The 16,622-nt window shown below is 38.4% G+C and overlaps 2 protein-coding genes across 7 annotated transcripts in view; one reads left to right on the forward strand and one right to left on the reverse strand.

Annotated features, from left to right (window-relative positions):
- Positions 1-5,454, forward strand: part of ITGBL1 (integrin subunit beta like 1) — a 249,310-nt gene extending 243,856 nt beyond the window's left edge. For both annotated transcript variants that reach the window (XM_048854457.2, XM_075129677.1), the window contains one exon: positions 777-5,454. In XM_048854457.2, coding sequence (XP_048710414.1) covers positions 777-868 — 92 coding nt within the window. In that variant the 3' untranslated portion in view covers positions 869-5,454. The remainder of the gene's footprint in view (positions 1-776) is intronic.
- Positions 5,090-16,622, reverse strand: part of FGF14 (fibroblast growth factor 14) — a 628,252-nt gene continuing 616,719 nt past the window's right edge. For 4 of the 5 annotated variants that reach the window (XM_075129684.1, XM_048854481.2, XM_048854499.2 and 1 more), the window contains 2 exons: positions 11,587-11,785; positions 5,918-8,631 (listed from right to left, as the gene is read on the reverse strand). In XM_075129684.1, the coding sequence (XP_074985785.1) occupies positions 8,495-8,631; positions 11,587-11,785 (336 nt within the window). In that variant the 3' untranslated portion in view covers positions 5,918-8,494. Of the gene's footprint in view, positions 5,550-5,917; positions 8,632-11,586; positions 11,786-16,622 lie in introns of those variants that run through there. The other variant, XM_048854508.2, reaches the window with a different exon arrangement.

A 16,622-nucleotide genomic window follows, 5' to 3' on the forward strand; every position in this document is an offset into this window, starting at 1 on the left:
ACAATCTCTGCATCTTTCCATCTAGAAAAATCTTTGCTTAGCAATGTTCTTCTATTAGCCGGTGGATACAGAGATGGCAAAAGACAGAACTATGTGTCTGCTTAAACAAAGAATAGGAGGAAGGGTATCAGAGCATGAAAGATGGAGTCGGGAGTTTCAGGTTCTATTCACAAATCTGCAACTAATTACTTGGCTGACTAAATTTCCAAAAGCATTCACTGTGTTTGAGTGGCCAACTTGAGATGCCTGGGGCCTGATTTTCCACCACTCCACTTGAGTTTGTCACCCGCAAGTGATGGAGGGGTTTGAAAATATTGGTCTTAACCTCTCTGTGCCTCAGTTTTTCAATCTGAGACTATTTTTTGTCAAACACTCAGCTCCTCAGCTGAAAAAGGTGCTTTTCAATTTCAAAGGTTTATTCCTAATACTATTCTCTTTGCAACAGTTTAACTTCAGCTAAATAGTTCTAGTTTTTCCTTACATCTTGAAGTATAGTGGGAACACTAAGACAACATAGAAACAGCTTGGGTCCAAACCATGATGGCATAATTACAATAATTATTATTCTGCTGATGGCATTGCTGTAAAGATGCCATTAATTATTTGAAAATGTAGGGTTTTGGTGGCTGCTTAATCAAATGTAAAGTGCTCTCAACAAAAAAATATGTAAAGGGACAGTAAAAATGTTTTATTATGGCTCGTTTCTTCCTATAACAACACAGTTTAATGCAGTACATTTCAATTATGGTAATTATCTCCTGTTTGTTTTGTTCTAGGCAATGGTGTATGTAGCTGTGGAAACTGTGAATGCTGGGAAGGATGGAATGGGAATGCTTGTGAAATCTGGCTTGGCACAGAATACCCTTAATCATAACATGGAGCATCAAGGACTGAGGGGTTTGGTTTGGTTTTTTAGGCTGCTAGAACAATTAAATGCAAGGCAAACCACATAGAACCACCACCAGAAATATTCAAATAGACCAATGTAAGTTTCTGTGTTTCATAACAACCAACTGCAGGTCTACTCCTGCTCCTATTAAATTAATTTGCCACACTCACATTGACTTCAGTGGGAGTGAGACTGGCCTTAGAAGTCTTAAGGTTGAATTCCTGGCTCCACTGAAGTGACACAAGAAAGCGTTATTGCATAGTTTAGCTTGTTGTCAAATCTCGACACCATTACATAACGAAATGGCATTCATATAAAAGAGTAGAGCTGGCTGGATATTTGTCAAAAAGGGTATCTGATGCCATTTCTGGTATCTGTCAAATACATTATTATTTGGCTGGGTTTTTTTCCTTCCAATTCTGATTATTTCCCTGCTCCACTAACAAGAGAAGCTGTAAATTGCTCCTCAAAACTAATTATTTTAACTTTTGTCAGAGATCTGCAGTTGTATAACTGAGATCCAAATACCTAAACAACCCCAGAGAGTAGGCCAATGACCCAAATTATAAAACCAGACCCCATTGCTAGAACAGAACAATTAAAAAAAAAAAATAAATCTTGATTTCTGTGGTTACAATATCATTAAGCTGGTTATCTAGTCTTCATACTACACTCTCAAATACATAACTTGTAGGATAAGATTTTTTTTAAAAAAATCCAGATAAATGAGTTGCTATATTTAATAAATATCTTATAACTTGTATGTATTTTTACCATAGTGTTATGTATGTACACTTACCTAGTCGTCTTAAAAAGAAAAGCACATGAAAATGTATTAGGTAACTTTTAGGAGGCCAATTCTGTATGCTATTAGGACTCACTATTACGGAACAGATTACACTGTCACACACGATATTCGCTGTATCTTATTACTTTTATAGAGGCTGGGAGTCCGACCGTCAACTGAATTAGAAAATCAGGTACATTGTACTGCACACTGCTGTCAATGAAAGATGTTCCAATGGTGGAAACAAAATAATTGAATTGCAGTTTTCAAACAGTAAATACAAACAGTGCAGGGGTATGAACAAAATTTTTATTTCTTATCAATGGTGAAATGCTGCTCAGTGGGAAATTCACATTGAATTATGAAAGATGCACAACTATCTTGGGACTTCCCTAAGTTATTTACATTTGAATCTTTTTTCCCTCCTACGTGTAGGTTTGGCAGCCCTTTAATTCTTCAGAGCGAAAAAAGACGTACATTTTCTTTTCAAAAGTGATTGACATTTTGATTAAATCACAAAACAAATCAAACTTTGATATTGTTATGTTGTGATGTAGGTGTCAAGTTTCAGGCTTTTAGTTTGATACAAGACTAAGAAATAAGGAACCTGTGTATCAACTGAAAAATGGTATTTCCATTATTACGCTAGAAATTTGTTTTCTTATAGAAAGGACATTGATTATTTAAATTGGAAAATACACCAGTACAGAACATGTAACAGTTATAGTGTGAAAACTTCAGGTGCGTGATGGAAAGGTTTTCAACAATCATTTCCCCCTCCCATTTAGCTTGCTCCTGCTCTGACCTCATTTTCTTTTTAAACATAAATGTGCAGCTTTTCAAAGCCCATGTTCTCAGGGAGGCGTAATCCAGTCACCTCTAAATGTCTGTGCATAACTTATTCATGGGAGTTCTGCACATTCACAGAGACAACTATACCCAAAAGCTGCTACTGCCTCTCCTTCGATAACCAAAATATCAGGCAGAGTTCTCAAATGTATTGATGTAGCATAAACAAACTTTGAAGTAAAACAAGTTTTGAAATCACATTTTATATTTTATGGTTGTAACCGTTAAACTGTACAGAGATTAGGTATTTCACTGTGTCATTTGAACATTTGCCGACACTGGTCTTTGACTGGTGAACATAAGCTTGTTTGTTTTATTTATATATAAATTAACACAGACCGGAAGTCTCTTATCGTAATAAATGTCTGACAGATGTGGGGTACTTCTGAGTCAATGAAAGAGTAAAGGAAATCAAGCTTCATTATGTCTGCCATGTATGTACAGTACTTTGTACAGCTAACAAAGAAGAAAATCAATGTTGTTTAGATTGAATAGATACTTGGTATCATTTAAACAAACTAGCAAACAAAGATAAAAATACTGTATCTTAGCTATGATATTCAGGCAGCCATATTCCTAGACTGGAAAATGATTCTCTCTAAGGCCATAAATTGCTGGATATCTGTGTGTCATGTAATATTTGATGTATTTTATTTTACTGTGTGATTTTGTCTGTTTTCCTTTTAAGTTTGTAAACTAAAAACATAGACGTGATTCTAATTTCTAGTAAGACAAACTTTTAAACACTTCCATAATAGGTTTGTTTTTTAATTTTCAGCTATTGGGGTGGATTAATATCGCCTTATTTAAAAAAAATGTTTTAAAATTCTCTTTGACAAGGCTAGTGCCTGGAATTAAGTAAAATATAAAGTATCAAAGCAAAACTGTGCTATAAGCCATATAGTATTTACTAAGACTGCTCAAAATGTAATGGATATCTATTTTCTTTTCCATTTTTTGTTCTTTTTTTTGTGTGTGTGGCTTGAACAGCTTTTTTTCCCACACCGAGGAAACTGGTGATATGAGTCCCAGTATATCTTCTACGCAACTTATTCCCTTGCTTTAAAAATAAGACTTGAAGATAAATATTATTGTTCCATGTATGTGAAAATACTGTCTGCCTAAATTGTAAAAGTAAAAAGAGGTGCAAGGGAGTGAAAAATATTTCCCATCTAATTAACATACACTAATTATGTCACTGCTTCCAGGTCTTGGGCAAACAGTAATTACAGAAAGAGAAAGCTGGTTAGATAAGTGGGGAGTTTGATACTGAACACATATACAGTTCTCCATTCTTGTGATAAAAAGGGCACCATCTGAAAAGTGCTGAATACTACTTCTGAGCACTCTCAGCACTTTGCAGGATTGTGGCCACTCTATATAACTTCTTTTTGGGTTTCAGACATAAACTTGTTGTTCACTGTTTTGCTTGTATCCATGATTTAGCAAAGGGAAAGGATTACTGGGAGGGTAAATGGTCAAGCTCTCTTTCAGAGGCGTGTAGCTGAAGATTTGATCATGTACCCCTGGCTTGGTGTTTTTGATGCACTGCCCTCCTTCTTCCTGGAATGGTGACTCACTTTACTTCTAAATTATATTTCGTACTGTAGTCCAGGGACAAATAAAACTAAGTTGAATATTTTTATGACTGGGCTCTAGAACAAAGATTTTATTACATTAAAAAAAATAAATCATAGGACTTGCATTAGACATCCTGAAAAAATCTTGAAATGTATTGCACAGATCACAAATTTATCCAAAGGAGCATTTAAACAAAACTATACTATGTCTAATTTTCCTACGTTTTCTAACCTGAATGGAGTTGAAAATTTCTACTTTGTACCACAGAACAGATGGATCAACAAGACACACCTTTAATACATGGGTCAACCTCTCTGTCTACTCGACTGATTGCTATAACATTACAGCAGCAGAGAATTTGTCCCTCTGTGTGTAAACAATTATGAGCTTTACAAGATTCTTTCAAGTAAATACACTGTGAAAGAAGGTCCTTTTATTCTTTTGTGGGTTAATTTTGTTATACAAATCATATGGATGAAAAAATGACAATACATAAACATGTTGATTTGAGCGTTTCTTAAAGAATAGGAGAAGCAGCAAAAGAGGTGTTAAGTGAGCTACCAACCACTTGTGATATTTCTGGAGAAGCTACTGTAGTTTTTCATAAACATGACCAAGCTGGTAAGGGTTCATGTGAATCTATAAAACGCTTTTTAAGCCCAACTAAAATAGTGCTTTATTCAATTTGTACATAGCTACCAAGAACTGTGTGTGTATACGTGACTGATATTTTGCCAAAATTGTTGCTGAAATAAAAATGAACTTTTTGTTTCGGAGGGAAAATGAAGAGATCGTGCCCATCTGCATTATTAACGTACCTGTGCATTAGTGAGATAGATAGTGAAGAGATTGGACCACTGTGCAAACCACGCTCTCTGGGATTAAATAAAAAGAAAGGAAGGAGCACTACAAAACACAGCATGCAAATGTCTGGCATACTGTAGAGTCACATACATGGAAATACAAAACACAAAATCTGTAAATATAAATTAATTCATCAGGTTTACTATACAGTACTTTAGTAGTAACAGACAGTTGAAAATAGTTTTCACTTAACAGCAAAATTAATTTTAGAGGGAACAAAATGGCGAAGTATTATCCTGGAGCAAGAGAGGTAATATATCAAGGAGCTAAAATTTTCTTTGGCATGGTAAAGGGGGAGAATTGAGTTTGCCAACCTAGCTACATGGTTTCACTATATTGTGGCCAGTGCAATGTTATTTTGCACATTCTGCTTGTTAGATAAAGTTGTTTTGTTTTTCAATATGCCTTCATATAAACATTTTATTCAATATGTTGCCTCTGTGTATACAACAAATGATAATAAACACAAACTGTACAATGCAAACCAACTCTTTGCATATATGTATGTAAATTTAGTAATACATACCAACAGTTCTTGATACGCATAGCCTACTACATGCAGTTCATCATTGTCATCCTCTTCCCATGCAACAGATGAGACGAGACAAAATTAAAGGAGTGACCAAAGCACAAATAACAAAGACCTCTGTGCTCTATGTTTAAACAGACTTTAGAAGAAATTGTTTTAAGACATCCATTCACAGGATTAAACACCCTTACAGGCAACCCCTGTAAACAAAAATAAAACTGGTGATACATTTACAGTACATACTAGTCATGTACAAAAATAAATTCAGCCTTAATTGTAACTAGTCAACAGGTTGGCAGAGATAATAGCTGCCTGAGATGTCGGGTTTAAGGGTGACAATGGTGATGTATATGGCCTTGGGACACCGGTTCCAGAGAGCTGAAATTCAAAGGCCCAGCTTGTGCTCTCTACATCCTCAGGCAGTTCTATGGCACTTTCTCACACTCTGGACCCTGCAGAGCCACCTCTGTGCAGTCCAGGGTCCAAACTGGGCAGGCTGGAGACTGAGTGGGACAGGGCAAGAATGCACATAGGCTCCCTCACCAGCCCTGTGAACATTAGACACAAAAGATAATGCAGCTTTTCCGCATAACCCCCTTCCCAATCCCAAGAGGCGCTACAGCAGAGGTGAGGGGGGCGGGGAGGTCATTGAGGCTCCAATGCCAGGACGCCATCAGAGAGCCGGGGCAGAGCTCTACTCTAGTAGTCCTGGTCTCCTACTGATCCACCAGGGGAGGCTTCATAGCCTTTTTTTTTGGCGGGGGGGGGGGGCACACAAGTCCCACCCCTCCTGGTGGGATGAGATGGGAGGTTCACCACAAGGGGTGTCTCATGGAAATTTTCTCCTTTAAAGCCACCAAAGGAGGGGATGATCTGGGCCAAAAGTTACTTTATGCACATTTTGTCACAGCATTAACGTAGCTTTGTCTTTGTTTAAATACTTACAAAACAAACTTCACTTGATATGTTTCACTCGGCTCTTTAAAAAGACCCAAACTTTGTCTGTTTTACACGGTATCTAAACAAGGAACCTAAAACTGTCAAAAGACTCATAGCAGCATTACAATAACCTATTTGAATAATATGCTGGGTTACTTATTAAAATGGAACCTCTCCCGTATGACAAAGCATGAAGAGTTAATGTAGACTGAATCAGTATGCAGCTAAACAGGCCAGCAATTTGAAACAACTGGTGGCCTGTCACAGAGCTCTGTGTAATGCCATGAGAAAATTATTTTTTTCAGTAAATACAATTGCTCAAAAGGGAAGGATGAAGTTTGTCTCCCTTAAACATGATAACAGCAAGAGGCCAATAGAAGGTTGTCACACACAGTTTGCCAAAACTCAGGTACTTGTTGCCCTTTCTGAGAAGCAAATGCCTATTAAGCACACACAGAATAGCCTTATTTCAGTCTTTTGAAAGTATGCGACTAAATATTTGAAACTCATTACCTACAGTATTTAACACTACAATGGCATCTTTGTTGTACTGTCTAAAGCTTATTACCCATTTTATTTTTTTCTCAATTGGTTTCATGACAGTTAACTGACACCAGTGAAATGTCACCAATATTTTTCATGAAGCAATTGAACATGATCCAAGGACTCAATCTCATAATGGGTTTGATTTCCACTAGTTAGAATGTATAATATACAGAAAGCAAGGCAAGGCACCGTTTATCTAGCAACTCGGTGGGAACATCCTAAAAAGCTGGGTTAGAGGTATGGGTTACAGGGTGAAATACATAGGACTGGACTCTGCATGCTGAGCTAAACATTTTTTGTTAATGTTTTCTAATAGACCCAGTTTAAAAAAAATTAAAAGTATAATTTTAAATATATTTAAAGTATAATTTGTAACTACCCTTTGCATTGGTGCTGCTAAAAAGAACACAACATCATCCTTGCCCGTGCTTTGCTGAGGAAGAGTGGGAAACAGCCAAAATAATGATGGCATTAAATTCAGTTAATTAAAAACAGGAAAGGATTAGATCTGAACTGGATTTAGGTAGCGCAATTCTTGTTAGTCTTAATTATTGTTTTTCAAACAATGACGATTAGTAGGTGAAAAATGAGCCTTAATTCAGGCCTACAAGGCCTACAGAGTTCTTTGGACCCACTTTCCCAAAAATGAGTGGGTCTTGCTCGCTGGGCAAGGCAAATGTTACCATTACCAGTAAGCCTGTGATATGTATAAAACACACACACAAAAAGAAACTATAGGGAGATGTCAAACACTAGTCTCAAAAATTTTTCTACTGGTCGTGTTTGACACTTTTCCCACCACAATAATGCCAACCTCAGGAGCATGGTACCTGTTACTAAAGTGTATTCACATTTATCAATATTCTACGTCGGAGACAATGATCCTAGTCTTCATAGATATAATTCATAATAATAGGTTTTTGAAGGCTTCCTGATTCCCTGATTGCTTTCAGAACTAAGCCACCTGCAACATTTAAGTTTTAGAGAACCACAATCCCTGCAAAAGGTCACAGACAGTGGAGCAAGCAGCCTTGTAAAAAAAAGGGAAGAAGAGAAATCCATAACAGCACAGGTTTACAGCGTCTAACTAGAAATTACTTGATATTATCTGTGTGCTACAAAATAGAACTTAAACACATGGATTTCGCTGAAACTGGACTCAAAAAGGGATTATGGGTAACTGTCAGCAGGCAAGGTATCAAGTGTACTTGTGAAGTATGTCATTCACATGAAGTGTCACAGTCACAGAAAAGATATTAAAAAGGCATTCCATATCTGGTAGGGCATTCCATGGTCTGAGTTTAGCTGGTTATCCAGGTGTCTTCTTGTTGTGGGAGGAGCTACATGTTGAGATTTATCCACTTGCAACAATTTAGTTCAGAAACAGCAAAGAGCAAGTATTCACTTGCCTCAAGCTGATCCACAGACACTGAAGTCGGAGAGTCCGGCAAGGATAAATTGCTCAACTGTACTCAGGGCTCAATAAGTCACAACACCTGTGAGGATCTGGCTATGTCGTCTTACTCTTGTTCACTGGTTTGCCTCCATTCATTATTGCAGATGCACTTGTGCTTTTACTTGGAGTTACCCCAGCCTTTGGCACTGTTTCTCCAACATCATGCAAGGACGGTTCTCGATACATGGCAACTAAAGGAAGAAGGGAAAAAAAAACTTCAGAAGGATTCATTTTCATAGATTCCAAGGCCAGAAGGGCCCTCTGTGACCTACTGTATAATACAGGCCATAGAACTTATAAAAATATGCTCTACAAATTATTTCGTGTATCATCCTTACGAGAACAAGTGTTTTAATCGTCTCTCTGTTCCTTTTTGTGTGAAGGAGATTAGCTACTTTGAAAGGGACTATTTTAAGACACTAATATATTTTCCACACAATCCAAGTGTCTCTATTCCTCCGTCACCCCTGATTTACATGCACAATAGGAAATTGTCCCTTTGTTTTTAAATGGATAATGTGACTTGTTTATAGAAGCTTCAGAAATGAAAAGCAATCGTTCTATCTCAATTTGTACAATATGGAAGAATGAGCTGTACAGCAAAACCCCTCGGGCTTTGTACAGTCTTATTACAAAATAGGTCAATAGTCAAAACTGAATTTTCCGATTACATTTTAAGGATTCTTGATATTTACTGGTGTTCCTCATTAAGTTATTTCTTTATCAAATGCCACGAGGATCTTATTTTCAGCGTCAAAAACTAGAACGACGATATTAGAATCAAGAACTTTTAACTTTCATGAAGGAAAATCATTTAGTCAATCATTATTTAAATTTTCAAATTCCTCTTACAGCCTGGTTAATAGGTGGCATTTATTTCCCCCCATAAATGGCTCACTGATGTATTCGCAAAAACTAAATCGTATAGAGCATTTATATAAAATTAAAACATGATGAGATTAGATAAGACTTGGTGTTTATTCATCTATACTGGTGAAGTGTTTGGGATGGTTCCAGACAGCACATAGAACAGCCACTGTTCAGCTAGTATTCATTTCTTTCTTTTTTCCCTAAGATGTCTTGTAATACATGGCCAAGAAACATTCCATAGTCACTGATCTTTGCTGGAATTTTGAAATGCAGAAAACTCCAAAACTAAATTATTAACTGAATTTATGGAAGAATTAAGAAGAGCACACTGGGATTCACTAGGGTCGTAACCATTTTAAATCACTTGAGGAAAATACACTTGTTCAGTTACAAAGTACCTGCATTGAGCTGCCTTAATGATGAATACTGTTCGATAATTCAATTTCATTTTCCACATCACTGAATCAGGTAATATTTTACTTACACATAACTTGGGGGTAGCATTTATTTATATCACACTGGTGTTAAAAAAGAGAAGTCAAGCAGTCAAAAGAATGAATCATCACACACAAAATCTTGAAAAAACCATGTGAGAGAACAATCCCTTCTTCCCTGGACTAATTAAAATAGGAGGCAGTAGCATCAAAGCACTGACCTTGATCTTCAATGTACAGAAGTTTCATAATAGATATGAAAGGCCCATAACATCATTAACTAATCAAGTCCTTAACTTGTTCTAACATTTGCAATGACATAATCTAAATCTTTTTATGGCTTTTGAAAGTTTGAAATTAAATTTCTTCTCGAGAGTACATAATGCTGGGGATGATCTATGTCTTTAGAGTGCACACCCATAATTGTTTTTAGGACACTTCTGTTTGCTGATTAATTAGGAACAGGATGAAATACCAATGTGACCTACAAAAATATGAAGGTAAGCACCATGAGATAGCAATATAAAATGAAAGAATTACATTGTATAGCTGTAGTCTTTGACGACTCTTCTGTGCAACATAAAATAAGTTGTTTCTAAGCCTTACCTAAACCCTTTTGATAAAGAGTCTGACTGTACAAATATTAATTACTCTAATGGAAAAATCACATCTTCCCTAAGCTGTGTGTACTGCGACTGCTTTTTAAAAATATTCTGGCATTTTTCCCAATAAAAGTCTTAAAATACATAACTTTTAAGTTCATATATAGGGGTTAACACATATAGTGCAAGTCTTGTTGAAACACTGGGAAAGTTTTAAAGACCACTTGAACTGTGGAGCATAGGAAAAAAACAAATCAGTGTAAACTAAGATGTGATATTAAAGCCAGGCAACCTAGGGCTGGTAAGACTCTCTTCCTTTATGTAATGAAAATCTAACACATTTAACACATGATTTAGATTTGAAATTCCTCAAAACCTTCCACACCTTGTAATTCTCGGATAACTGTAATGTTAAAAAACATGACACTGCTGACAAAATCATTACTCAGAAAGGTGTGGGGTTTCTTTTAAGACGTTAACTAATGAGACACTTTTCAGCATTACTCAGGTGATGAGCAACAATCTGGATCAAAGTGAATGAGATCTGGAGTGTAAATAGGACTGAACAACAAAAAAAGCCCGGGTGAAAAAGTCTTGTAGAATGAGTAGGACAAATAGACAATTCCACATTCAAGACAAAAAATTTAACACATTTTGCCAGATTATGCAGGATCATTTTAGTATATAAGGTTAGCATGACTTAAGGTATTATTTGTTGTTCCCCTTTCCTAACCTAGCGGAATAGCTGACATATACAAAGGTGCACCATACATCAGCTGACTGAATAGTGCAGTTTGATTTAGTCTATAATAAGGCCTTTGAGTTTTGTGTTGGAATGCTCTTAAATTGGAATGCTGACATTTCATCTCTTCCATTCAGAACTCCAATTTCCTTAAGTATACATTATTGTTCAGAGCCACTCATGCTGGTTCATGAAAGGAAGATTTTCTCACTGCACAGCACAATGCATTTTAACAATAGGTTTTCTTCTAATAAAATGACCTCTTAATCCCATGAAAGAGCATTTTACATATGCCCTTTCTAGGACACACTGTGGTGAAGCACAAAACACTCATGAATCCTAGCAATTTTCATATGGAATGGCCAGTGGGTGTGTGCCAAGTGCATTCTGAAATGATACCATAGGACCCATTCCCCCCTCCTTTTGTGGTATTACCATCTCAAAGAAAGAGATGTTTTAAAATTTCAGCATATCTGGCTGTGATGGCCTAAAGCTCACCTTCCAATGGCTTGGGTAGAAAATGAGCTGCTGGTTTTGTTTTCTTCACTCTGTTTCCTTTCATGACCTGCCCTTCCTTATTAAGCCCCAGGAACCAGGCCCTACCCGACTCTTGTTGTCTGTAGAGCATGGATGAGTAGATTACATAATAATTTTCATAAACCGACTCCTTAAACTTGCACTCCGGCGTAAAAAGTTCCTGTGGGAGAAAGCGTAAAAATTAGAGCATACCCTAAAGGAGCCATGGCTGGTGGTGAGAGTTTTTCCTTATTTTTCCCTCCAATAACGCACTGGGGTTAGTATGGGAGATGGTTGTGCAACTGAGCCCTTTAATTCTAATAATAGTGGTGTCCATAGTCAATAAATAATGGTTTACAGGCTATGAAAAGTCTTATCTGTTAGGCATACAACTAACATCCTTCTATCACTAACATTACTTTCCCAGCCATTTACAGAGTAGTACATTTGTACCAGCATGCAGAAACTATAAACGCATTTTCTATAAGAATCACAAACAAGATATAGGAAATCCCTTGGCTGCTGCTTCTCTTTTGCCACAGGACTCCAGGCTTCAATCAAGCCGTTCCAAGAATTTAAGAGGTAGCTGTCTGTGATGCCCTCCCTTCTTCTTTCAGCGATTCCAAGTCACAGACAAGGAGAAGCAAAGACAAAACAAAAGACAGGTTGAAGTGCTCGAGGAAATGACTATTAAACACTTGTGCCATTCAACATACTATTTGTATCATACTAGTCATTTTTCTAGGCTGCTGGAACAACAAAGGAAGATAATCAGGAAAGCCCAATGGAAGTTAGGAGCCAAAATACTGTACCTTTGAGGATCTGGGATGAAATGCCTACATAATACTGCCAATCACTTTCTTGAATATGCATGTCGTTTCCTTTGTTTAAATAAATAACACAACCCCACACACTGCCTCCCTCCCCAATATCCTGCTTCCCGATAAACCTAAACCACCAGAAAACACTACCATTTGTTTCTGTATTACAAACCAATACATTTAATCTTTGTCACCTGTTGCTCCCCTTCACCGAGGAAGAAAAAAGGATCTGAACCAGGCTTGGCTGAAAAATGCTGCTGAAGAGAACTTTGGGTGAGGGTTTTTTTTCTTCCCCCCCCCCCCTCCTTTTTTTTGTTCTTTTGTTTTTAGGCATGAGGTTAACCTTTTAAGCTTAGGCTTTAGAAAGCATGTTATGATTTTGTTCTACACGTAACCTTTTGTTTCCAGTATTATTACTCACTATTACTTGAATAGCTATTCCTTGATAATAAATGTAGTCTTGTTTTCACTATCAATATATCTCAGTATGTTAGTGTTAAGCAAAGTCCTGGTCTCAAATTGAATCTTGCACGCTGGTGTATACCCTTCCTTTGTGGATAGTAGCCTGGTACTTCTGTGAGTGGTCAGTGGATAAGGGGCTGGACACTGCACTGTACTGGATACCTGTACAGACAGAGAGAGGCCTGTGGGGGGCTGGAAGGCAGTGCTTGTGCCAGATGCTGGTGGTTTCAGGCATGCTAAGGACTAGTAGTATTGAGGTGCCTCACAAATCTGGGCACCCCTAGAGAGTGTCACACATTCCTAACTAGGCTTTCAGGTATTCAGGTGATTGACAACTTTGTAACTAAATAGAAACTGCAAACTGCTTGGATTCCGGAGACCTGCATTCTATTCTCGACACTGACGCTCACTTGCTGTGTGGCCTTAGGCAAATCAGTGCCTTTTTAAAGCTCTTTGAGATCTTCAGAGGAATGCAAATTGTTATGAATTTGTATTATAGTGGCACATAGATGCCCTGGCCCCACGGTGCTAGGCACTGTACGCTCACGCATAACAAAGATACAGGCCCTGCCTTGAAGAGCTTGCCTGCACTCTACATGTAAGTCTATAGCCAACGGACAGTTTAAAGAAATGGTGGGGGTGGGGGAGGAGCACAAAGAAACAATGAGAAGATGCTGGTCAGCATGAAAAGTAGCAGTCATGGAAAAATCACCCGCCCAACCATTGCTGAGTTTTTTGTAGGCACCATGGTAGAAACGAGTTTTAGGAGGGATGTGAAGGAGGGCAATGGGCCAGTAGTGCAGCCCTTCCCAAGCATAGGTCTGGCACAGGAGAAAAGGTTAATGTCTTTATTGAATTTTTTTTTAAATGGGCAATCAAGTCAGGCATCTTTTGTGGAGTGAAGATGGGTTTGACATCTTGATACCGTATGAGAGATTAAAAGGATAATGGGGAATAGACTGAGAAGGCCCTTAACAATGAAGACAAGTAGTTTGTATCTGATGCAGTCGAGTCAGTGGAGAGACACAAAGGAGTGTGTGACATGGTCAAAGTGGTGAGCCAGGAAAAGATCTTTCCACCAGCACATAAATGGACCAGGATAGGATTTAGCAAGGCCAGAGAAGAGGATGTTGCAATAGTCTTTATTATAAAGGATTGGTCAACCTCCTGAACAACACCACCCTCACTAGCATCACCTACATCTGGTCTGGACAAAGCTTCAGTCTTTTTGCTCTCACCCAAGTTCAGACCTTGGTTATTCAGGGGGAAAGTAAAAACCACCTGGGCTGATATGAAAGAGAAATCTAGAGCTACATGCTAAGGGCATCATTGCTCAAATTGTCTCACTATCTCCCCTAGTGGCATCCTGTACATTAAACCAGAGGTGAGAGAATACATAGGACTCCACAGGAGAGAATGCTTGGTACAGTGAAGTAATGCGGTACATCTGTAGAAGAAAAGGGATGAATAATTCAGTAGCATTCTTATCTATCTTAGTGAGGTTCACTGACACCTCAACTGCTGGAAGGGTCATAGGACTAATTCAATAGTCCATCCCTAATCAGGAAAGCACTTAAGTACTTTGCTGAGCTGGTGCCTAAAAGAATCAGCATGGAGACACAACTTCTGAACAAGAAATCATGAACAAGTGAGAGAAGCAGAACTTCCATTCTGTGTCCAAAGCTGTCAGCTGGACTGTAAGATATTGAGGCAATAGGAAGATTCCCATAGATTCAGAACTGCCTTGGTGCTTCTCAATGACTTAATGACTTCACCCAAAAAGAGAGGGGTAGAGACAAAGCACTAACTGGTGAAACTGCCAACATTCAAAGCTTACGTCTTCAAGCAAGAGCCTAACTACCACTCCCTTGAGAGAAGCTGGCATCCTGGACTCCCATAGGGAATTGACCAGTCATCAGCAATGGACCCAGTACTTCCTTACTGGATTTTATTAGTCAGAGAATATTACAGATAATCCAACGTTTTTTCTGCTCGTCAGGAGATCCTGGGTTAAACTACATAAGTAATCTGCCACATGGATATTGAAATTGCTTAGGATAACAAGCATTGGTGTCTATTTGGACAAATAATACTAAAACTTATTTCTTATATATTGTTTTTCATCAGTAGATTTCAAAAAGCTTCACAATCATTAACACATTTATCCTCACAACAGCCCTGTGAGGAAGGGAAGCATTATCCTCATTGTACAGATGGGCGACTAAAGCACAGACTGATTAAATGACCTGCCCAAAGTCACACACAGGAAGTCCATGGCAGAGCAGGGAATTGAAACCAGGCCTCTGATATCCTAGACCAGTGCCTTAACCACTGGACAATCCTCCCCTTTCCTGGGACAAAAGCCCAGGAAACTAAGACAGGAAATGCCAGGTCTAGAAGGGGTGTCAGGATACATTTAAACCACTGTCTTTTGTTAATTTTTACTCTTTTAAAAAGACCTGATGACATAAATACTTAAAGTACATAAAAGCTGCGACACTGGGTTAGCCCATAGTCCATGTTGCCCAGTTTCCAACAGTGGCCCATACCAGAGCTTCAGGAGAAGTGTACATAACAAGGCAATTATGGACTCATCCACCCATCTTCCACTCCCAGCTTCTGGTAGTCAGAGGTGTAGCATTGCCCCAAGCATGGGGTTGCATTTCTGATCATCCTTGCTAATAGCCATTGATGGACCTGTCCGCCATTAACTTCTCCAGTTCCTTTTTGACCCAGTTGTACATTGGTCAAGGCAATGAGTTCCACTGGTTAGTTCTGTGTTGTGTGGAAAAAGTACGTCCTCTTGTTTGTATTAAACCTGCTGCCTATTAATTTCATTGGGTGACCCTTGGGGTTTTTTATATTGTATCCCCTTTTTCCACACCATTCATGATTTTATAGAGCTCTGTGATAGCCCTCGCTTAGTCACCTCTTTTCTAAAATGCACAGTCCTAATATTTTAGTCTCTCCTCATATAGAAGCCCTTCCATACTCTTGGTAATCTTGGTTGCCCTTCTCTGAACCCTTCCCAGTGTCGCTATATCCTTTCTGACATTGGGAGAACAGAAGTGCATGTAGTATTCAAGGTGTGGGCACACCACGGATTTACATAGGGGCATTATGAAATTTTCTGTCTTATTTTCTATCCCTTTCCTAATAGTTCCTAATGTACTGTTAGCCTTTTTGACTGTTGCTACGCACTGACTGGATGTTTTCAGAGAACTATCCACAGTGACTCCAAGATCTCTTTCTTTGGCAGGAACAGCTAATTTGGAACCCATTATTGTATATGTATAGTTGGGATTATTTTTTCCAAGCCTTTTGCAAAGTGAGCTGCTTCCTGGTAACATGCAGGGCAAGCAGTAAAGTTTCCCACAGTGCTAGGGCTAGAGTGGGACTCTGGGATGTGGTTACTTTGACTCGGATCTCTGCACTGCAGTGTGGATGCCAGAGCCCTAGGTTTGAGCAAGAGTCAGAAAATTTTTAACATAGGGTTAGAATGCAGTGTAGAGGTTCAAGCCTAGGATTCCCTAACATGGGTCAGCTGACTCAAGTCCGACTAACCCTGGGCTTACATTGCAGTGCAGACATACCATAAGACAACAATAACAGGACTTATATGCATTATAGGCAATGTTTGCTTGTGCTACAGGGAAGAGATTTTTCACAGAAAACAGTAAGCAATCTGGACTGTCTCACTCAGCCACTTCTACTCAGGCAACCATGCTTCATCAG

The sequence above is a fragment of the Caretta caretta genome, chromosome 1 (assembly GCF_965140235.1).
Source record: "Caretta caretta isolate rCarCar2 chromosome 1, rCarCar1.hap1, whole genome shotgun sequence".
Classification (NCBI taxonomy): Eukaryota; Metazoa; Chordata; order Testudines; family Cheloniidae; genus Caretta; species Caretta caretta.